The sequence below is a fragment of the Ranitomeya variabilis genome, chromosome 5 (genome assembly GCF_051348905.1).
Source record: "Ranitomeya variabilis isolate aRanVar5 chromosome 5, aRanVar5.hap1, whole genome shotgun sequence".
Classification (NCBI taxonomy): domain Eukaryota; kingdom Metazoa; phylum Chordata; class Amphibia; order Anura; family Dendrobatidae; genus Ranitomeya; species Ranitomeya variabilis.
Genome location: NC_135236.1, coordinates 611,512,129 through 611,535,444, shown reverse-complemented (window position 1 = coordinate 611,535,444; position 23,316 = coordinate 611,512,129). Strand labels below are relative to the sequence as shown.

The 23,316-nt window shown below is 43.7% G+C and overlaps 1 protein-coding gene across 1 annotated transcript in view; it reads right to left on the bottom strand.

Moving 5' to 3' along the window:
- Positions 1 to 5,296: 5,296 nt before the first annotated feature.
- TXNDC15 (thioredoxin domain containing 15) overlaps positions 5,297 to 23,316 on the bottom strand; it is a 32,186-nt gene continuing 14,166 nt past the window's right edge. Inside the window, exons 3-5 of the mRNA XM_077266091.1 lie at positions 20,980 to 21,143; positions 6,727 to 6,857; positions 5,297 to 5,872 (exon numbers count right to left, since the gene is read on the bottom strand). Of these exons, the coding sequence (XP_077122206.1) occupies positions 5,676 to 5,872; positions 6,727 to 6,857; positions 20,980 to 21,143 (492 nt within the window). The 3' untranslated portion in view covers positions 5,297 to 5,675. The remainder of the gene's footprint in view (positions 5,873 to 6,726; positions 6,858 to 20,979; positions 21,144 to 23,316) is intronic.

Genomic DNA, 23,316 nt, shown 5'->3' with positions numbered 1-23,316 from the left:
ATCTGCTCAAGTGTTAACCTCTGCGACATGTCAATGGCTGTAAACAAAGAGAAACTTGTAAATAACTCATGAAAGAATAAAGTTACGTTAAAACCAAGCATACCATTGTTTTTCTTGTGAAATTCGCAATAAGTGATGTGTCACATGACCCTCTTCCCATTGGAAACAAAGTTGGATCCAAAATAGCCGACTTCAAAATGGCCGCCATGGTCACCACCCATCTTGGAAAGTTTTCCCCCTCCCATATACTAATGTGCCACAAACAGGAAGTTGATATCACCAACCATTCCCATTTTATTTAGGTGTATCCATATACATGGCCCACCCTGTACAGTGATATCCCAGGATTGGACAATGTAAAAAAACTTTAAAAAAAAAAAAAATAATGTACATTTTTTTAAAAATTTCCCCAAATAAAGAACAAAAAAAAACATTTTTCCAATAAATACATTTATGTAAATAAAAAATAAAATAAACAATAAAAGTACACATATTTGGTACTGCCACGTCCGTAATGACCCGCTCTATAAAACTGTCCCACTAGTTAACCCCTTCAGTGAACACTGTTAAATAAAAAACAAGCCAAAAAACAATGCTTTATCATCATATCGCCAAACAAAAAGTGCAATAAAACACGATCAAAAAGACGAATGTAAATAAAAATGGTACTGCTGAAAACGTCATCTTATCCTGCAAAAAACAAGACACCACACAGCTCCATCAGCAGAAAAATAAAAAAGTTATAGCTCTCAGAATAAAGCGATGCAAAAGTTATTTTCTAGTTTTTATTGTGTAAAAGCGCCAAAACATTAAAAAAAACCTGTATAAATGTGGTATCGCTGTAATCGTGCTGACTCGAATAAAGTGGTCTTACAAATTTTATGACATGGGGAACGGTATTAAAAAATAAATAAATAAATAAAATAAAGTAATTGCTGGTTTTTGTTCATTCATTCCAAAAATCGGAATAGAAAGCGATCACAAAATGTCAAGTGACCAAAAATGGTACCAATAAAAACATCAGCTCATCCCGCAAAAACAAGCCATAAGATAACTCTGGAAAATCTGGAAAAATTATAGCTCTCAAAATATGATGATGCAAATTGTAATAAAAAGCGTCTTTTAGTGTGTAACGTCAGCCAAACGTAAAAACCCGATATAAATCTGGTATTGCTGTAATCGCATGGACTAGAAGAATAAAGTCGCCTAATCACTTATACCACACGAGGAATGGCAAAAAAATAAAAGAAACCAATTCTTCACATGCTGTTGATTTTTTTAATTCTGCCTCCCAAAGATCGCAGTAAGGCTTGGCACACATTTATCCTGCGCTCTATGCTGAGCACTTACACCAAGGTTTCCGTGTAAATCTCTGAAATACTTGATTCAGACAGAACCCCCGGCGGAAGATTCCCTATAGTGAGGCAGATGGACACTGTGGACGCCATAGGACCTGTGATCTGGCAGTGTCAGTCTTTTTAGGATTGCCTAAATGTGCCGTAGGCCACAGTTTTGTGCGTTTCTGAAAAGGACGACACTGTGAAGAGAGGCCAGACGGGAGTCCAGAGTAACTTTGCTGCTTCATTATAGTGAATGGATCTCTTGGGGGTTTCATCTGTTACGTCACTCTGAGATTTAGATGGAAAACCCGACGTAAGTGTTCAGCGTAGAATGCTGGATAAATGTGATCATAAATGTTATGTAAAATGTTCCCAATAAAAGCTTCAACTAATCCACAAAAAAAGTAAGTCCTCACTGAGGTCCGTCATCTGTTAACGGAAATATAGGGGCTTCCACGTCACTGGTAGCACAAAGGCTCTGGAAAAGCGAAATGGCTCCTCACCCACCAAGAGAAATTCAGCAAATTCTCCGCTCCTAAATCCAAATGCCCCCCTCTCCCTTCTGAGCCCCAGTGTGCCTAAACCACATTTAGTGCCCACGTTTGGCATTTCTGTAGTGATGAGAGCCTGTCTAATTTACAGGTGCCAGTCTGCAGAAGCATGAGCTGGGCATAATGTACTGGTCACTACAAAGACAGTTTGCAATTTTCACTCAGCAACATCCACTGCTGCCTGTTTCTGGAAAACACCCATGGAGTCAAAATCGTCATTACATCTGTAGATAAATTCCCAAAGGGTTATATTTTCGAAAATGTGGTCACTTGAGGGGGGGGATTCTGTTTTTCTATCACTTAGGGGCTCTTTATATGGAATCCGCAAACTGTTCTAGGAAAACCTGTGTTCCAGGAGCCAAATAGCGCTCTGTTCCTCCCGAGTCTCTCCGTATGGCTAAGCAGTACTGTACAGCCACATATGGGGTATTGCCATGTTCAGTAGAAATTGTGGGACAAATTTGGGTGCCATTTTTACCCACTTCCCATTATGAAAATGTAAAACTTGGGGCTAACACAATCTTGGTGGTAAAAATGTAAATTACTTTATCTTCACTACCCAATGGTATAAAAGTCTGTGACACACCTGTGGTATCAGTATGATCACTGCACCCCTAGATGAATTCATTGGGAGGTTTAGTTTGTAAAATGGGGTCACTTATGGGGGGAGGTTCTGCTGTGTTGGCACCTCAAGGGCTCTGCCAAGGTAACATGACACCCCCAAACAAGTGCAGCAAAATCTGCACTATTAGGCCGATGTCCCACTTGCAACTGCAATGTGAGAATCTCAGGCGAGTCTATCGCCTCAATACCCGGCACTGCCGCCGATGATTCAGACTGGAGCGTTCAGCTGCATAGAAATACATGCAACCGCACACTCCGGTCTAGAGTGCCAGCAGCAGTGTTGGGTATTGAGGCGATGCAACTGCAATGCGAGAAACTCAGGCGAGTGTAAGTGGGACACTGGCCTAATATGGCGTTTCTTCCCTTCTGAGGTTTGTACTGTGCCTTAAAAGTAGTTTTCAATGACATATGGGGTATTGATAAACTCAGGAGACGTCGCACAACAAATTTTGGGGTCCAATTTCTCATTGCCATTGTTAAAAATACAAAATTTGGAGCTAATAAAGGTTTTTGCGGAAAAAATGTGATTTTTTATTTTTTTATTTTCACAGCTCTACGGTATAAACTTCTGTGAAGCATCTGTGGGTTCTAGGCGCTCAATATACAGCTAGATGGATTCCCTAAAGGGTCTAGTTACCAAAATGGTGTCACTTGTGAGGGGTTTCCACTGTTTAGACACATCAGGGGCTCTCCAAACGGGACATGGCGTCTGTTAATTATGCCAGCAAATTTTACATTCAAAAAGTGAAATGGCGTGCTCCTTCCCTTCTGAGCCCTGCATTGTGCCCAAATAGTAGATTTCCCCCAATATATGGGGTATCGGCATGCTTGGGAGAAATTGCACAACAAATTGTATGGTCCCATTTTCTCCTGTTACCCTTTTGAAAGTTAAAAGAAAAAAAAAAGGTCTAAAGAAAAAAATTTGTGAAAGAAAAGAAAATGTTTATTTTTTTCCTTCCACATTCCAAAAAGTCCTGTGAAGCACCTGAAAGGTTAATAAACTTCTTGAATGTGGTTTTGAGTACCTTGAGGGGTGCAGTATTTAGAATGGAGTCACTTTTGGGTGTTTTATGTAAAATATGAGGTTTATAGCGTAACAAAAAAAAGTTTCCAAAATTGTGCTGATTTAAAGTTGACATGTGAAAAAAGTTATTTATTAACTATTTTGTGCAATATGACTGATTTAAGGGCATAAAAAAAAAAAAGTTTGATAATTGCGAAATTTTCAACATTTTTGCCAAATTTCCGTTTTTTCCCCACAAATTAACGTAAATGATATCAAAGAACTTTTACCAATATTATGAAGTACAGTATGTCACGAAAAAACAATGTCAGAGTCAGATCCATTGAGGCGTTCCAGAGTTATAACCTCAATGTGACAGTGGTCAAAATTGTAAAAATTGGCCTAGTCAGGAAGGTGAAAAGAGGCCCAAGGCGTTAAACGATGGATTTCTCTAAAATTCGCAAAACTGAATTCTACAAGAAAAAAAAGGATGTGAGCAGCATTAAAGGGAACCTGTCACTATGAAAATGTTGTCTAATCTGCAAACAGCATTTTATAGAGCAGGTCAGCGGAGATTGAGTTTCAGTTGTCAGAAAAGATTCAGCATAACCTGAGTTTTCATCATTTATACCTCTGCACTTTGTGATTTGTGCTCCAGTGGGCGGTCCTATCAGTGACTGACAGCTATCTCTGTATGTGTCCTTATATAAAGGAAGCTGTCAGTCACTGATAGGACCGACCACTGGAGCAAAAATCCCATAAAACAAAGAAGTTTATATGATGAAAACTCAGGCTACACTGAATCTTTTCTTAAAAAAAACTATATAACAATCTACTCCGCTCCTACTGCATTATAATATACTAACAAAAATAGAAAAGTTGTATATCAGCTCACCAGCTGTTGAAAACTGTCTTGAATTGAGGTGCAGTGCACGGAGGCTTCAGACCGACTTTTGGGTGTAGATATAGCAGCAAAACGGAAAAATCCAGCATCCACACGAAATGAAGTGAGTATATTAAAATGTAATTTTATTAGCAACATAGTTAAAAAAAGGAAAAATTAAATATCAAAACATGCAAAGAATAAAAGGACACGGGTCTGTGCATTTCGAGCATAACCGCTCTTAGTCTAAGACTAGTCTAGATTTGAGAGGTTATGCGCGAAACGCGTAAACTTGTGTCCTGTTTATTTGTATGTTTTAATTTTTCCCTCTTTCTCTCTGAAGAGGCAATTTTTTATCACTATGTTGCTATTAAAATAATGCTTCAATATACTCACCTCCGTTCCTGCAGATGCTGGAATTTTCCATTTTGCTGCCAAGCCAAATATTGCCCCACAATCTTCCCACACTCCGCTTTACCTTTTTACTTTTTTGTACTTAAAAAAATAAATAAATAAATGTGGGGTAAAAAAAATAAAATAAAAGTAGAAATTAAAAAAAATAAAATAAATAAAAGCATTGAATAATAAAGTTGTAGCTTAATCTTTGAGTCATGCATTTAGCACTAGGCGGTCAGAGTATTATACAGCTGGGCATTCCTTAGAGTGGCACCTTGTAACGCTGGTAGCAGGCGGCAACGGACAGTTTCCTCACAAGAAAATCCATTTTCATATAGACCCGCCCCACTCAGCTGATCAGAGTGGGGTCATTCATAATAAAGGGGATGTATGTGACGAGACAACCCCTTAATAAAGGCCCTGCTGAAAATCAGTGCATTGCAGAGGTGAATATAAAAAGTATCTAATAAATACAACCAGAAATTTGAAAAATACAATATTAGCAAACAAAAAGCATGGTTTTATTATTTTTTTTTAATATTTACAATGTGTCTCCATTAGAGATCAGACCAAAATATGTACACCCGCTTCCACGCCAAGCACTTGTTATGATATTCAGTTCTGGAAGTGCTCTGGTTGTTCTTGAAGCACTGAAAGGATTTCCTGTCCACAACATAAATCAATAATCAAATCCAAGTGCACGAGTGCAATAGCGCTGCTGTGAAATGAATGGGAGCTGTACAATGTAGTCAGTGACAATGTCTAGTAGTCCAATGTTCACGTAAAAACCCTCCAGGCCAAACGCTATCCATCCCCAGAGTACAATATCGGCAAGCATAAACCAGACCGGAGGTGTTCAGAGGTTCGGCTTCATGAAATCAGTCCTGATGTTCGTGTTCTTGCCCCGGTATAAGCCAACGAATCCTATCAGTTTGCATAGTGGCATAAACAATAAAGGAAGTCACATAGACTATAGAGAAAACAAGGAGCCAGTCTATTCCCGCCTGAGGAGTGCTGGGTAACGGACCTTCAATGTCAGCCTCTGTGACAAAAACATCCGGCAGGGCTTCAATTCCTGGAAGAAATTTTCAGATCGTTACACGCTAAAACAAAAGGAAGTGGAAATAAAACCAGTAAACTAATGTGCTAGTTGATAACATCAGTGATGACTAGACTTGATGACTGTATAAATACCACTATTTGTATTTTATGTAACACACAAGGAATTATTGTCACCTGTAGCAATGGGATTAAGTAGTAATGTGACTGTGTTCCCCTGACGAAGCTTGTATGCGAAACGCGCAATGGTTGCCCATTCTATCACCTGGTAATATACACTGCTGTGATGTCTTTACCTTTGTATACATACATCTCTGTATCCATAGCACTATGCATTGACCTGTTTATGTAGAGAATGTATCATTGTTTCTATTTAATACTTTGCTTTACGAGTCCAGGTAGCCACCTTTTTTCCTGGATGTTCTATTCCTATGCAATAATAGAGTGGATTTTCAAGTTTAATACAATATTGTATCAATATTATTTGCCTTGCACTATTCTTTATGATTTTGTGTAATGTGACTGTGTGCATCTGCGTATTGCAAAGAAAATAACAGGAGAGGAGGCGTCTGACATCTTAGCAGATGAGGGAGGATGCGGGGACAAGAGCACCTTATAATTATGAAAAAAATCACTTTCATAAGTTAAAAAAATAAGGAAATTACAACTGTTTGACCAGTACAGGCAAAATAAAAACAAATTAATGCTCATTAAATCTCAGCTTGCATCTGGGGAAATGGTTACTGTGTAGATGGTAATTGGATTTGGTGGTACACTGAGGGTCTTGTCATAGTGGGGTCTCTCGCTGTTGTCTCTCTGGCCGTGTGAATGGTGACACAGCAGTACTCTCAGCCTATGATCGCTATGTACCTGACTGGTTGAATATAAAAGACTTAAAGGAATCCAGGATCCTCTCACTGTGGTTAAACCGAGCCATTGGTTTCGCGCCTTGGAAGAGCAGGATGTTAGGGACAGCCACCGTACCGAATCTGGTGGACAGGCTAGGAGAGAAACAGTCGTTATGTTAGAAGTGAGACAGAAGGATATAAAAAAAATTAGTTACAGCCTGAAATACATAGTGACAACATAATAAAATAATGCATATGATTATATGAGAGCATATTTATATGTGGCAGGTTTATGAAAGGAAATCGGTTCCATTCATTTAATTGGGGCTTTTTTTAGTGGCCAACAAATGGATTTCTCTAAACCCCATTCTGGAGCAAAAAAACAAAACTGTAAAACTGATCTGCTGAGCATGGATTTTCGCTAATGGCCCCATACACATTAGAGACAGTGGTCCTAATCCATTAGTTTAGGAACGCCCACCCACCTAATGTGTATGGGGCCTCACAACTTGGCCCATGTGATGTCGAAGAGAAGGATCTGGCATGGTGAATTTCAGAGGCGGATGTTCTCCTTCCAACCATCTGAGGTGTCTGACAGCAGGATACTCCACATTTCTATTAAGAACATATGGAACCAAGAGTGTATGTGGGAGGACAGGGGGTTGGCACAGGAGAGATTACGGTCAGTGAACACCTACTGTACAACATACAGCTATGAAAACCTGGCATTAAACCGACCCTGTCTTAGGGTTTTTCCAATATAAAGTATGGCCACCACCTTTAATGCCTCTCATACAGAATAATAGTATGCTGTATACGAGTCCCCAACCCACTCTGCATAGCACAAAAAGTCATAGTTACTCACCGTTAACGGTGTTTCTCGGAGCCCATGACAGCACTACGGAGAGAGGGGATCCGCCCTTCAGGGACAGGAAACCTACAGATAAAAGGGCGGTACCTCTCCCTCGCATCAGTTGGTTTACAGAGCATCAGAGGACCTCCAGGTTAGTTGCAACAGAGAGAACATTATTTTATAACATTTCTTAATAGAGGAACCCCGTGCCTAAACGCATAGTATATACATCATATAAATTATATAAATTATATTTTAGAAAAAGTGCTCACCGCACTCGTGATGGGAGGGAATAAGCAGGTGCTGTCATGGGCTCCGAGAAACACCGTTAACGGTGAGTAACTATGACTTTCTCGGTCTCCCATGACAGCACTACGGAGAGAATTGCAGAGATTAAGCTTAGGGAGGGACCACCGCCTCAAGGACCCTTCGTCCGAAGGTTAAGTCAGATACAGAGGCTAGATTTAGTCTATAGTGCCTAAAAAAGGTTGATGGTGATGACCAGGTGGCCGCCTTACAGATTTGCTCTATTGATACCTCCGACCTCTCAGCCCATGAGGTAGCTACTGCTCTTGTGGAATGCGCTTTTATACCATCCGGGATTGTATTCCCCGAAGATGAATATGCCAAGGCTATTGCCTCCTTAATCCATCTGGCTAAGGTCCCCTTGGACGCCCGGAATCCTTTTCTGGGACCCTGAAAACAGATAAACAAAGAGCCTTCCTTCCTATACTCCCTGGTGGAATCTAGGTATTGGACTAGGCATCTTCTAACATCTAGATTATGGAAGTTTAGCTCTTTCTCGTTTTTCGGGTCTGGACAAAAGGATGGTAGGGATACCTCCTGTGACCTGTGAAATTTTGATGTCATCTTTGGCAAGTAGGCTGGGTCGGGTCTAAGAATGACTCTATCATCCAAGATTTTAGTGAAAGGTGGATTAGAGGAGAGGGCTTGGATGTCACTTATACGGCGCGCAGATGTTAGAGCTACTAAGAGAATAGTTTTAAGTGATAATGTTTTCATGGAAATCGTTTGTATGGGTTCAAATGGAGGGCCCGTTAATGCTGAAAGGACTAAATTTAGGTCCCATGAGGGTGTTTTTTGAATAACTAAGGGTTTTGATCTTGTAACCGCCTTAATAAATCTTATTACCCATGGGTTAGCAGCAATGTTTTGGTTATATAAGGCTCCTAAAGCTGCTATTTGTACCTTAAGGGTACTGACTGCCAGCCCCTGCTCCAGACCTTTTTGTAGGAACTCCAGAATTTTAGGAATTGAAGGCCTGTCCTGGATCTTTACCTTGGAGACAGATAGGAATTTCCTCCATGTTTTCCCATAAATTTTAGTGGTGATGGGCTTTCTACTTTTTAAGAGTGTAGCCACTAAGTTATCTGAGAAACCTCTTTCTCTTAATAGTCCCCGTTCAAAAACCAGGCTGTCAAATGGAGGTTCGACTCCTGTGGGTGGAAGATTGGACCTTGATGTAGAAGGTCTGGCATATCCGGTAGAACCCACGGGTCTGATATCGATAGTATCCTTAGCCAGGAAAACCATGCTCTTTTTGGCCAGAATGGGGCAATCAGGATCATTTTTGTTTTGTCCTCTCTGACTTTCCGAATGACTGCTGGAATCAGAATGGTTGGCGGAAAGGCGTATGTCAGTTTGTGTGTCCATGGAATCAGAAAAGCATCCAGAGCCTGGGGATTCCCTTCTGGGCTTAGAGAACAAAATTTGCCTACTTTTTTGTTTTTGCAATTGGCGAACAGGTCTATTGTTGGTGTCCCCCACATTTTTGTGATCTGATTGTAGATGGATTGGTTTAGGGACCACTCGCCTTGTTTTAACTGAGTCCGGCTCAGGTAATCTGCCCTTTCGTTGTTTGAACCCTGGATGTGTAGTGCCGAGAGGGATAGTAAGTTTTCTTCCGCCAGTTTGATAATTTTGGCTGAAGAACTCATCAGTGAACGAGACCTTGTTCCCCCCTGGTGGTTTATATAGGCTACAGTCACTTTGTTGTCCGAAAGAACTCGGACATGGTGTCCCTGAATATCGGCTAGGAAAAAAAGAAGAGCATGATATACCGCCCAAAGTTCTTTTTGGTTTGAGGATGCCAATAGTATTTGATCTGACCAATTTCCCTGGGCTATTTTGTCCCCCAGGTGGGCCCCCCACCCTTTGGGGCTCGCATCGGTTGTTATTATCCGAGAGATGTTTGGTACCCAAGGGACTCCCTTTGACAGGTTTTGGTCTTTTCCCCACCAGAGAAGGGAATGAATAACTGATGAATCTAGGGTGAGCCGGCTTTCCAATTTGTTTTTTAGTAATAATTGCCATTCCAGGATGTGCCACTGAAGCTCTCTTGTATGAAATTGCGCAAAGGGTATCGCTGGTAGGCATGAGGACAGAGAGCCCAGAAGCGACATTGCCCTCCTTAGAGTCATTGAGGGATTGTGTAATGTTCGCGCTATCATGGACAGTATGTTGTCTTTTTTGGGACCCGGAAGCCGGCATTCTTGGACCCGAGAGTCCAATGTCAGTCCTAGGAACTCTTGTACTTGACAGGGTTCCAATTTCGATTTTTTTACGTTTATAAGCCATCCCAAGTCCGTCAGGATGGTCATCACTTGGTCTCTCTTTTCTCTGCAACTTTGTGCTGAGTTGCTTGCGATAAGAAAGTCGTCCAGGTAAGGGACTATTAGTATATCTTGTTCCCTCACGTGGGCCATCATTTCCGCTATTATTTTTGTAAATATACGTGGGGCTATTGAAATCCCGAATGGAAGAGCTTTGTATTGAAAAAACCTTATTTGGCCCTTTATGGAGACTGCCATCCTGAGGAATTTTTGGGATTGATTGTGGATGGGCACATGATAGTATGCGTCGGTTAGATCTATTACGACCATGTAGCAGTTCGGGAAGAGAATCTTTATAGTGGACCTTATCGTCTCCATTTTGAATTTGTAATTTATGACGTATCTGTTTAGGTTTTTTAGATTTATAATTGTCCGAAAGGACCCGTCGGGCTTTGGTACTAAAAATAGAGGGGAGAAAAACCCCTCCCCTACCTCCTGAGGAGATATTTCCCGAATCACCGATTTTTGTAGTAGGGTCATGATTTCCTCCTCTAATGCAGTCTGTTCTGCAGCCGAAGATCTTGTTTTTGTTATCACATAGTTCCGGGGAGGGAAAGACACAAAATCTATTTTTAGGCCATACCGTATGAGATTTAGGATCCAGATGTTGTTGGAAATTTTTTCCCAGGCGGGAAGGAACGATGTTAGTCTTCCTCCCACCGGAGGATAAATGTCATTTGGAGAACTTTTTGTCACGGGAGGTGTTGCCAAAGAGGTAACCCCTATCCCTTCTCCTTCCTTCTTCCCACTTATTCTGCTCTCTGGGGGGTCTACGACGAAAAAATCTGCGGCTCCGAAAAGACTGTTTAAAAGGAGTTGGACCCAGATTTGGAAACCCCTTCTTCTTATCCCCCGCCTTTTGGAGGATGTCATCCAGGGTTTCTCCGAATAAAAAATTGCCCTCACATGGGATAGAACATAACTTTAATTTTGTCTGTAGATCTCCCGGCCAGCTCTTTAGCCACAAGGTTCTTCTGGCAGCGTTGGAAAGAGCAGCGGCCTTAGATGTTAGGCGTACAGAGTCCGCCGAGGAGTCTGCCAGGAACGCTGCTGCTGCTCTCATTGCAGGGAACGAATCCAGCAATTGTTTTCTGGGTAACCCGTCTTTGATCTGACTTTCCAGCTGGTCGATCCACACCATAAGGGATCTTGAGGTGCAAGTAGCTGCAACAGCAGGTCTCAGGCTACCCCCAGCTGATTCCCACGCTCCCTTGAGGAAAGTATCCGCTTTTTTATCTAGTGGGTCTTTGAGGGTACCCATGTCCTCGAATGGCAGCGCGAATTTTTTCGAGGCTTTGGCCACTGCAACATCTAGTTTTGGTGCCTTATCCCAGAAAGAGGAAGCCTCATCCTCGAAGGGATATTTTCTTTTAAGGGAGGGTACCGAGGAATTTCTTCTGTCCGGTTTCTCCCACTCTTTTTTAATTAATGTCTGGACATTAGGATTTAGGGGAAAGGTTCTTCTCTTTTTTTTGTCCCAGACCTCCAAACATCACATCTTGGGCCGTTTTGTCGGGTTTGGGATCTTCCACCCCCATAGTAGCCCTAACTGCTCTCACTAAGGAATCCACTTCTTCTAGTGGGAAGCAATGTCGGCCCAACTCTTCCTCAGATGAGGAAAGGGGGGACTTTGAATCGTCCGAATCAGCATTTTCGGATGACGATCGGGCCGAGTGGGAATGTACTGATTCCTTCACCTTCTTCACCTCTTTTTTGGAGGATAGAAGGGCATTCTGAACCTCAGATCTGATTAAGTTTTTAAGTTCAGAAGCGAAGTCGGGGGTCTCCTCACATAGTAAGCGTTGAATGCATGACTTGCAAAGCTTTTTCTCCCAGGTTACTGGTAAAGCTTTGTTACAGGTGGGGCAGACCCTATTTTTCCTTTTCTCCGTGCTCTTCTTACCCTAATAAGGGAGAAGAGGGAGCCCCATTATAAATATGTACATTCACGAAGATCACTCACCACCTGGACGTGGAGGCAGGTACCGGTTCTGGAGGGGGACTCGGGCCTGTTAAGGAAGGTGCTTGAGACGGAGTATCAGTCTTCGCAGCGGATCTGCTGCACCGTGTGGAACGGCTGCTAGATCCACTCCTGGTGCTCTTTTGGCGCTGCTGCCCTGGCTGCAGCTCCTGTGGATCGCTGTCCTCCATGGTTACAGGGAGAAAGTGCGACCCTCATGTGCGCACAATCTCCCTTTTTGAAACCGGCGCCAATCCCCCGGCGTCTGCCGCACTTCCGGTTCCTGCTCCCAGGGAGAAGATTTTACTGCGCATGCGCGCGCGATGACCCGGAAGTCCTTGCCGCATTTCCGGTGCGGCGGCCATCTTTGTACACCCGGAGCGTGCAGCAGTCGGCGCAGGAGCTCCGGGTGATCAGCGCCCCTTCTTCCTATGGAGTCTGGCGGCGTTCTCCCCTCGCTCACCCTGAAGGACCCCTCGGTCCCAGCGGTGGCGGCTTCGGGAGCCGGACAAGCCGTGGCAGGAGCCTCCTCGCTGCCAGAACTCGACCGCCCGGTCCCGGTCTCGGTCCATCGGTCTTCATGTCAGGTACCGTCCGATAGAGAGGTTCCCTGTCAGGGACAGGAAACCAACTGATGCGAGGGAGAGGTACCGCCCTTTTATCTGTAGGTTTCCTGTCCCTGAAGGGCGGATCCCCTCTCTCCGTAGTGCTGTCATGGGAGACCGAGAAATACCGGATTACTCACCGGTAATGCTCTTTTATAGAGCCCACGACAGCACCCACTAGAGAGAGGGGATCCGCCCCTAGGAACAGGAAACCTACAGAGAGATAAAAGGGGCGGCCCCCCCTCGCTCCTCAGTTGTTTTACAGAGAAAAGGAGGAACCGCCGCCAAGTTTTTTAGTTTAACAGGTTCAGGCATATATACATATTTACAACTTCATATCATATTACTCTATTATATACAACTCCCTACCAAGACACCACGTGTAACTAAATAAAGGAAAAGGGAGGGATGTGAATGGGTGCTGTCGTGGGCTCTATAAAAGAGCATTACCGGTGAGTAATCCGGTATTTTCTATTCGCCACGACAGCACCCACTAGAGAGATTTACAGAGACTATATATTGGGTGGGTTAACTGAATCAAGAACCGAAACCCCAAAGGTTAGGTCAGAAGCAGCAGATAGGTCTAATCTATAGTGCCTATAGAAGGTATTTGGTGAAGACCAAGTTGCAGCCTTACATATAAGATCTATCGGTACGTTCGCCCTTTCTGCCCAGGAGGTCGACACGGCTCTTGTGGAGTGTGCTCCCACATGCATTGGAGGATCTCTTCCTCCAGCTTTATACGCCAGGATTATGGCATCTCTAATCCAGCGTGATAGCGTGTTCTTTGTGACTCTGGAACCCTTGGTTTTTCCCTGGAAAGACACAAAGAGAGCCCTACTCTTCCTCCAGTCCCTAGTCCTCTCTAAATAGGCTAGAACAGTTCTCTTAACATCTAGGGTATGAAGTCTAGCTTCTTCTGGAGTCGAGTGGTCTTCATAGAAGGTAGGTAACAAGATCTCCTGGGATCTATGAAAACTAGTGGCTACCTTAGGGAGATAACAAGGGTCCGTTTTCAAAATTATTCTATCCGCTGTTACAGATAGAAAAGGCATGCAGATCACTCACTCTTCTAGCGGATACTAACGCTACCAACAATATTGTTTTTAACGAGAGGTTTTTTAAAGAGGCTGCATGAAGAGGCTCAAACGGACTTTGTGTTAAGGCATCTAGGACCAGAGTTAGATCCCACTGAGGCACCTGTGGTATATCTATAGGTTTTGACCGCTCACATGCTGATATAAAACGAGATATCCATCTATCCCCTGCCACATCATAACTAAAGAGGGCTCCCAGAGCTGAAACCTGGACTCTCAGAGTATTTACAGAAAGCCCTAATTCAAGTCCTTTTTGCAAGAACTCTAATATTGAAAATATAGGCACTTCAAAAGTAAGTTGTGTTGTATGAAACTGAAGGAATTTCCTCCAAACCCTGACATAGATTTGGGTAGTAGACGGCTTCCTACTCTTCATAAGAGTATCTATAAGCCCACTAGAAAAACCTCTTAGAGTTAGTAAGTGCCTCTCAAATTCCATACAGTCAGATTCATGCCTTTTACCCGAGGATGGAGAAACGGTCCCTGAGACAACAGATCCCTGGTCTGAGGCAGGACCCAAGGGTCTGTAGTTGACATCGCCCTGAGCCAGGAGAACCATGGTATTTTGGGCCAGAATGGGGCTACCAACAGAACTCTTGCCCCCTCCTCCCTTATTTTTCTTATTACTATAGGTAATAGATTCCATGGAGGGAATGCATAGGCCAGGTCGAATGTCCATGGCACCTGAAGGGCATCGAATATGTCGGGGTTGTCCAGTCTGCAAAGGGAAGCAAACGTTTTGACCTGACGGTTGGACCTTGTTGCGAATAGGTCTATTTGAGGCACGCCCCATCGGTCTGTTATCAATCTGAAAATCTTTCTGCTGAGCATCCACTCCCCTTGATGAAGGGTACGGCGACTGAGGAAATCGGCCCGAACGTTGTCTATGCCTCTGATGTGCATCGCTGACAAGGACAACTGATGGCTTTCGGCTAACGACTTAATGTCTGATGAGATTTCCACAAGATTTTCTGACCTGATGATTCAAATAGGCCACTGCCAAGGTGTTGTCTGAGAGGATCCTTGTGTGAGAGCCTCGTAGCTGGGGAGGAAAGTGGAGTAGGGAGTAATATATGGCTTTTAATTCTTTTACACTAGAGGAATTAGCCAATTCTGATGTGGACCAGAGGCCCTGAACCACCTGATCTCCAAAATGTGCCCCCCAGCCTTCCGGACTAGCATCCGTGGTTACTATGGTAGAAGGGGTGATGACCCATGGTACCCCCTCTGATAGATTTTCCCAATCTAACCACCATGTAAGGGAGTGTACTACCTCTGATGTTAGAAAAACTGTTCGATCTAAATGTCCCCTATTTTTAATGTCCTCCTGTAATATGAATTTCTGAAGCTGCCTGGTATGGAATTGTGCCCATTTAACCGCAGGGATACATGATGACAGTGAACCTAACAATGACATGGCACTTCTCAGTGACATATTACGTTTTTTGATTGCTAAGCCCACTTTGCCAATAATGGAAAACTTCTTATCATCAGGCAACCAACATTTTTGGTCTACTGAATCCAGAAGGAGTCCTAGGAACTTTTGACAAGTGACGGGTTGGAGTCTGGATTTTTCCCAGTTAACAATCCATCCAAGTGTTTGTAAAGAGAACGCCACCTCCTCTAACCTTTGTTCACACTGTAAGGAATTTTTCCCCACAATTAGTAGGTCATCAAGATATGGGATGACTAGTGTGTACTTTAATCATAGAAAGGACATCACTTCCAAAAGTAACTTAGTAAAGACCCTAGGAGCCATAGATAGACCAAAGGGCATTGCCCTATATTGTAGATGACGAACCTGACAGTCTATAAAAACTGCTACCTGAAGGAACTGCTGGTGTGACTGGTGTATGGGAAGATGGTAATAAGCATCCTTAAGATCCAGTACTACCATGTAACAGTTAGGGAACAAATTTTTAATGGCTGATCGAATGGATTCCATTTTAAATGTTGTGGGTCTTATGAACGTGTTTAGTTTTCTCAAATTAAGTATAGTTCTAAAGGAACCGTCAGGTTTAGTAATCAGAAACAAGGGGGAGTAGAACCCCTTCCCTGTTTGAGATGACGGAACCTCCATTAAAACCCATTTGGCAAGAAGGGACTCAATTTCTACTTCCAGTGCTTCTTGCTGTAGTCTGGATTTTAGGGAGGTGAGCAGGAAGGAATCCGGAGGTTTTCGCATAAAGTCTAGGGTGAGGCCTGAGGATATTAATTTTATGGCCCATGGGTTAACAGTTATTTCCTTCCACTGATTGATAAATCCCAGTAGTCTACCGCCCACTGGTGGAATAGGGTTCCCGGAATTTTTCGGCTGGCCTGAAGGGACGCTTGTTAAATAAATTGCCTTTCTGCCTGAAGTCTTTGTTCCTCCATTGGTCCTTAAAGCCTCCCTTTCTGCCAAATGTTGGCTTCCTGAATGCCCTTCTGTAAGCAGGAACAAAGGGATTAGGAAAACCCTTCTTACGTTCACCCGCCTTAGTGAGTATTTCATCCAAAACTGTTCCGAAGAGGTATTCACCCTGACAGGGTATGGCACATAATTTGGATCTGGACTGGGCATCTCCCTTCCAGTTTTTTAACCATAAAGCTCGGCGAGCAGTATTGGAGAGGCTAGCTGTCCTGGCCGCCAGGCGGAGAGAATCCACGGAGGCATCGGATATAAACGCTGCAGCACTCCTAATCAAGGGGATGGATGAACGCAATTTCTCCCTAGATACACCACTTTTGATATTCTGGTCCAGCTGGTCCAACCAAACCAGCATAGATCTACTGGTACATGTGGCTGAGATTGCCGGCCTGAATGCAGTGACACAGGCTTCCCACGATTTTTTCAAAAGTGCGTCCGATTTTCTATCCATGGGATCGGATAAGGAGCCTGCGTCTTCCACCGGTAGAGAAGAACGGCGAGAAGTGGATGCGACAGCCGCATCAACTTTCGGTATTTTAGCCCAGGCATTTAAATCCTCGTCATCAAAGGGGTAACGTCTCTTACAGGATACTGGTATAAACCCCTTCTGCCCCTTGCTCCATTCTTTCTTAACGAGGTCCTTTATAGCCTGGTTCACTGGGAATACGTGAGCTTTTCGCTGAGAAAGACCCGCGAACATAACCTCCTGGGCCGTTTGGGGTTCCTTTACCTCAGACACCCCCATCGTTTTCCTTACTGATTTCACTAGATTATTTACTCCATCAGTTGGGAAACAGACATGTTCCTCCTCATCTGAGGAACCAGATAAGTGAGAGACGTCTGAATCCATCTCTCCACTTTCCGCCGATGTGTCAGCTTTAGGTGAGGACATTCTCCTCTTTTCAAAACTGCCAGAGGGACCACCACTCAACGACTGGAGTTCCTCCCGAATCATCAGCCGTATTTCGTTCATTTTAACGGACTCTTCCTGCGTTATCTATGCATGCCTGACACAACCTTTTAGAATAAGAGTCAGGTAGGGGCTCGACACATATAGCACATTGCTTGTGCTTGGTCTTCCCTTTTACTTTTTGCCTAAAGAGGGACATAAGCAAAAGGAGACCAATATAAGCTTCCATGAAGCTGTATACCCAATCATCCTGAAGTATACTATATACCGGCTGTTGGGTGGATCGTCCGGCCTGGGGTGTGGAACGGGATGATTTCCTTCCTGATTTGTCAGTGGAATCACTCTTTCTAGAGTGTCCACTATTCCTCTTTGCAGCATTACCACTCTGTACTAGTGGCTCTTCTACGGGGTGCTCACTGACTTCCTCATGGGACGACATAATGCACACGGTTTGCCCTCCATACACGGAATTTATAGTGCAGGTATTAATTACCCAGCTCCCGCAGCTGCAACCGCTTTTTTTTTTTCTTTACCTGTTACTGCTTCAGGAAGCCTGTGGAAACCGCCAGGAGGAATCCAACATGGCGGTTCCCCCGGAAATACAACGCCGACCTCAGGGGTTCGGCTATACTGCATCCGGGATCCTGGACGCACCGCGCATGCGCCGGCGTCTGCCGCAGATTTCCGGCACTGCAACCCCGCACCATCATACCTGAGGGACGGGGGGAGCCACCACTGTTTCAGCGCCACACCATTCCAGACCGGGACCGACCAGGTATGTCCACACCGCCATGGTTGTCCTCTAATAACGATGTCCCAGCAGGGAGACCGTTGATATCTTCAGGCCCCACAGTTCGGCCACCGCAGATGAGGAGAGAACCATCAGGAACCCCCGACTCTGCTTTTACTCGCTCTGGAGCCCCTGCCGCTTAGCAGAGATGTACAGGCGGTATCCAGGCGAGTTTTTCCTCTTCTTAGATGACTACAGAGATCTTCTCTGTGGGTTCCCTTCTAGGAACAGGAAACCAACTGAGGAGCGAGGGGGGGCCGCCCCTTTTATCTCTCTGTAGGTTTCCTGTTCCTAGGGGCGGATCCCCTCTCTCTAGTGGGTGCTGTCGTGGCGAATAGTATGCTGTATACGAGTCCCCAACCCACTCTGCATAGCACAAAAAGATCCTATTTTCTGCTTATTTGGTGGGGTCTGATGGGCATTACTGGTCTTGCTTCACTGTCCTCCTGCTTGCTTCATTTGGATGATGCATCCTACGTCATCCACACAGTGTCCCCCAATCGCGCTCCTGCTAAGAGCAGGGCACAGTACAGTAATGCACATGCGCTGGGAGACACCAAATTGCGCCGATGACCCAGAAGTAAAGTCGGCGCATGCACATTACACTACTTTGCTCTGTCTTTATCAGAGCAGAACAAAGTATGTATGTGCAGAAGTGTGATTGGGGACACGCCATTCATATGAAGCAAGCTGGAAGACAGTGATTGCCAGGAGGCACCGAAGCAAGACCACACCGTACCATATGGGGGTGTAATATACAGTATTTTTTGTGCTATTCAGAGGGAATTCGGGGCTTACATACAGCTTATTAGAATACTGTAAACGAGCCCTTAAAGGTGGAGGACATACTTTATATTGCGCAAACCTGGTGACAAAGTCCCTTTAATACGCTGACCAGTAACCCTTTCAGTGCCTGGCATGTAATTGTCTCCTAGAAGGCCAAAAGGCTCTCATTTGTTTGTTAGAGAGTTGTCAAGGAACTTTAGTTAATAGCAGCCACTGTTTTACATTCATAAGCCATAGCCATTTAACCCATTAAAGGGAAATGCTTGTAAATGTATTACCATGTAACTGCATGGAACCAAGTTAAATGGAGAGAGACCTGTTGCTCCCCAGCCCTGAACCACAGATTACTAGGTGGCTATGTCACTTTTTACCACTGCGCTCTGGTGAAATGTAAGGTTTCCTTTCCCAATTATTTTTTCTCTTTTAGCATTTCTACAAGTGGGTAATTTGGTACTACAGTCATGGCCAAAAGTATTGACACCCCTGCAATTCTGTCAGATAATACTCAGTTTCTTCCTGAAAATGATTGCAATCACAAATGCTTTGGTTTTATTATCTTCATTTAATTTGTCTTAAATGAAAAAACACAAAAGAGAATGAAGCAAAAAGCAAAACATTGATCATTTCACACAAAACTCCAAAAATGGGCCAGACAAAAGTATTGGCACCCTCAGCCTAATACTTGGTTGCACAACCTTTAGCCAAAATAACTGCGACCAACCGCTTCCGGTAACCATCAATGAGTTTCTTACAATGCTCTGCTGGAATTTTAGACCATTCTTCTTTGGCAAACTACTCCAGGTCCCTGATATTTGAAGGGTGCCTTCTCCAAACTGCCATTTTTAGATCTCTCCACAGGTATTCTATGGGATTCAGGTCTGGACTCATTGCTGGCCACCTTAGAAGTCTCCAGTGCTTTCTCTCAAACCATTTTCTAGTGCTTTTTGAAGTGTGTTTTGGGTCATTGTCCTCCTGGAAGACCCATGACCTCTGAGGGAGACCCAGCTTTCTCACACTGGGCCCTACATTATGCTGCAAAATTTGTTGGTAGTCTTCAGACTTCATAATGCCATGCACACGGTCAAGCAGTCCAGTGCCAGAGGCAGCAAAGCAACCCTAAAACATCAGGGAACCTCCGCCATGTTTGACTGTAGGAACCGTGTTCTTTTCTTTGAATGCCTCTTTTTTTCTCCTGTAAACTCTATGTTGATGCCTTTGCCTAAAAAGCTCTACTTTTGTCTCATCTGACCAGATAACATTCTTCCAAAATGTTTTAGGCTTTTTCAGGTAAGTTTTGGCAAACTCCAGCCTGGCTTTTTTATGTCTCAGGGTAAGAAGTGGGGTCTTCCTGGGTCTCCTACATACAGTCCCTTTTCATTCAGACGCCGACGGATAGTACGGGTTGAGACTGTTGTACCCTCGGACTGCAGGGCAGCTTGAACTTGTTTGAATGTTAGTCGAGGTTCTTTATCCAACATCCGCACAATCTTGCGTTGAAATCTCTTGTCAATTTTTCTTTTCCGTCCACATCTAGGGAGGTTAGCCACAGTGCCATGGGCTTTAAACTTCTTGATGACACTGCGCACGGTAGACACAGGAACATTCACGTCTTTGGAGATGGACTTGTAGCCTTGAGATTGCTCATGCTTCCTCACAATTTGGTTCCTCAAGTCCTCAGACAGTTCTTTGGTCTTCTTTCTTTTCTCCATGCTCAATGTGGTACACACAAGGACACAGGACAGAGGTTGAGTCAACTTTAATCCATGTCAACTGGCTGCAAGTGTGATTTAGTTATTGCCAACACCTGTTAGGTGCCACAGGTAAGTTACAGGTGCTGTTAATTACACAAATTAGCGAAGCATCACAATTTTTCTTACAGTGCCAATACTTTTGTCCACACCCTTTTTTATGTTTGGTGTGGAATTATATCCAATTTGGCTTTAGGACAATTCTTTTTGTGTTTTTTCATTTAAAACAAATTAAATGAAGATAATAATAACAAAGAATGTGTTTGCAATCATTTTCAGGAAGAAGCTGAGTATTATCTGACAGAATTGCAGGGGTGTCAATACTTTTGGCCACAACTGTATGTCGTAAATAACCAAAGCACCAAATTCATGAACTTCCTGACCTAAATAAAAAGTGGAAAAAAGTGATCAAACGCAATTCACGATTAATAAAGCCACGTGTAACTGTAGGTCTTCTATCAGAAGTACAGACATAACCCATACCTGCTGTGCTGGGAAGCATCCAGTGCCAAAAACTGCAGAGTTGGGAAGGCTCTTGGTAAGGCATTGAAATGAGGCGCGAGGGCAGCCGAAAACTGACACCAAGGGGTAAAGAACAAAACCATGGAACATTCACTGCTGTTTGGATTTAGAAAATCCATAAGGTCCTAAAGAATGATACAAAAAAAATAACCAGAGGATAAAAAATGTTACCAACAACCTAAAAGGGGGGTTACATTGGGTAATGAAAAGTTTGGCAAATTTCTAGCATACTTTGCTCTTCCATTCCTCCCCATTTCCGAAATGTTCCTTGGTTGTCAAGTTATATGATCATTCTTGTGTGGAAATGCATACAGAGCTAGGGATGCTCATCTGTGAGGATTTTACCAATCTTGCTTCAGGCACCTCATCAGAAGAGTGGCTGAACACCCAATGTTTAGCTTAGCCAGGCACTCCCACACGCAGGTCTGATGATGTGCTGACCAGATCCAGTGTTATCTACAGTATATAGAGGTGCTACCTTTCATAGTAATCCTGTCTGTAATGATAATGAGACAGCTGAAAAGTCATCAACACTGCAGAACAGGGAAGTGTGAGTCTAACTTTAAGCTTAGGTGACCTATGAGAAAATTACAAGATTTCTGATTTTACCTTAATACGAATTGTTTTATAGAAAATTAAAAAAGATATTTAAAGTGGACCTGAGAGCTGATACATGCTGCCCGATCTCAGCAAGGTATGTTTGACTCAAACACTGTGGCAGATGGAGACCTTTCTCTTGGGCAAAAGCCTCATTTTCCAAATCTGACCAGTGTCACTTTATTACATAACTCAGGAAAGCTTTAACATATCCCACTGATTCCGAGGCGGCTTTTTCATATGTTGTACTTAATGTTAGTGGTAAATTTTTGATCTATATGATTTGCATCCTTCTATGAAAATATCAAAAACGTTACAAAAAAAAAATTTAAATTTTGCAATTTTCTAATTTTTATGCCCTTAAACCAGAGAGTTATGTCACGCAAAATAATTAATAAATAACCTTTCTCACGTCTACTTTACATCTGCATAATTTTTTTAACAATTTTTTTGGCTTAGGCTACTTTCACACTAGCGTTAACTGCATTACGTCTCAAAACGTCTTTTTTTCTAAAAAACGCATCCAGCAAAAGTTTTTGCTGGATGCGTTTTTTTCCCATAGACTTGTATTGGCGACGTATTGCGACGGATTGGCATACGTCGTGTACGTTTTACGACGGATGCGTCGAAATTTGGCGACACGTCGTCTCAAAAAAACGTTGATTGTAACGTTTTTTGTCTCCGCCTAAAAAACGTGTCGCGACGCATCCTGCGGCATACGTCGTTGGCTGCAATGGAAGCCTATGAGCGACGGATGCGTCGGGACACGTCGTACGACGCAATACAGCGCTGCAATACGTTTTTTTTACACTGAGCATGCTCAGAAGCAGAATTTTGTTGCCAATTGGCCAGACACCCCCAAATCTATATAAACCTGGCCTGGGCCTTCAACCCCACATATGCCTGCAAGACCCAGAGGACAGAAGAAGCCTGCAAACAAGACCCCAGCCAGCAACAGGACACCAGCCAGCCACAAGACCCCAGCCAGCCACAAGACCCCAGCCTGCCACAAGACCCCAGCCTGCCACAAGACCCCAGCCTGCCACAAGACCCCAGCCTGCCACAAGACCCCAGCCTGCCACAAGACCCCAGCCAGCCACAGGACCCCAGCCAGCCACAGGAGCCAGCCACAGGAGTCCAGCCACCATAGAGCCAGTGTGAGTATTGCAATTTTTGTGTGCATCTGTGTGCCTGTGCATTTCTGTGTGTATGAGGTACTACTGACTACAGCAAGAGCTTAAAACCTGAAGAGAACCTGAGGCCTGCCATCGTCCTGCACCAGCCAGTGCAATGCTAGAGTCCAGATCCACCATGATGCCAGCCACTGTGAAGACCTGCAGCTCCAGCCAAAGGATTGTCAGCCTTTTGTATGTGTGTGTGTGTGTATGCGTCTTCTGATTGAGTTCACCTTTCTGCCTTTGTTGTACATATGTGTATTTGCATAAAGCTTATGTGCGTGTGTGTGTATTTTTGTACGGCTTTGTGCTTTTGTAAGTAATGTGCCTGCACCTTATTATGCCTTTGCCAATCTTATGCCTGTTCATGTGGGAGGGTATGTGTCAATGTTCAGGATTGCATCAGGATTTGGTCAGGATTTTCCATCAGTATTTGTACGCCAAAACCAGGAGTGGGTGATAAAAGCAAAAGTGTGCCTGTCTTCCTATTATACTTTCCCTCTAATTGTTACACTCCTGGTTTTGG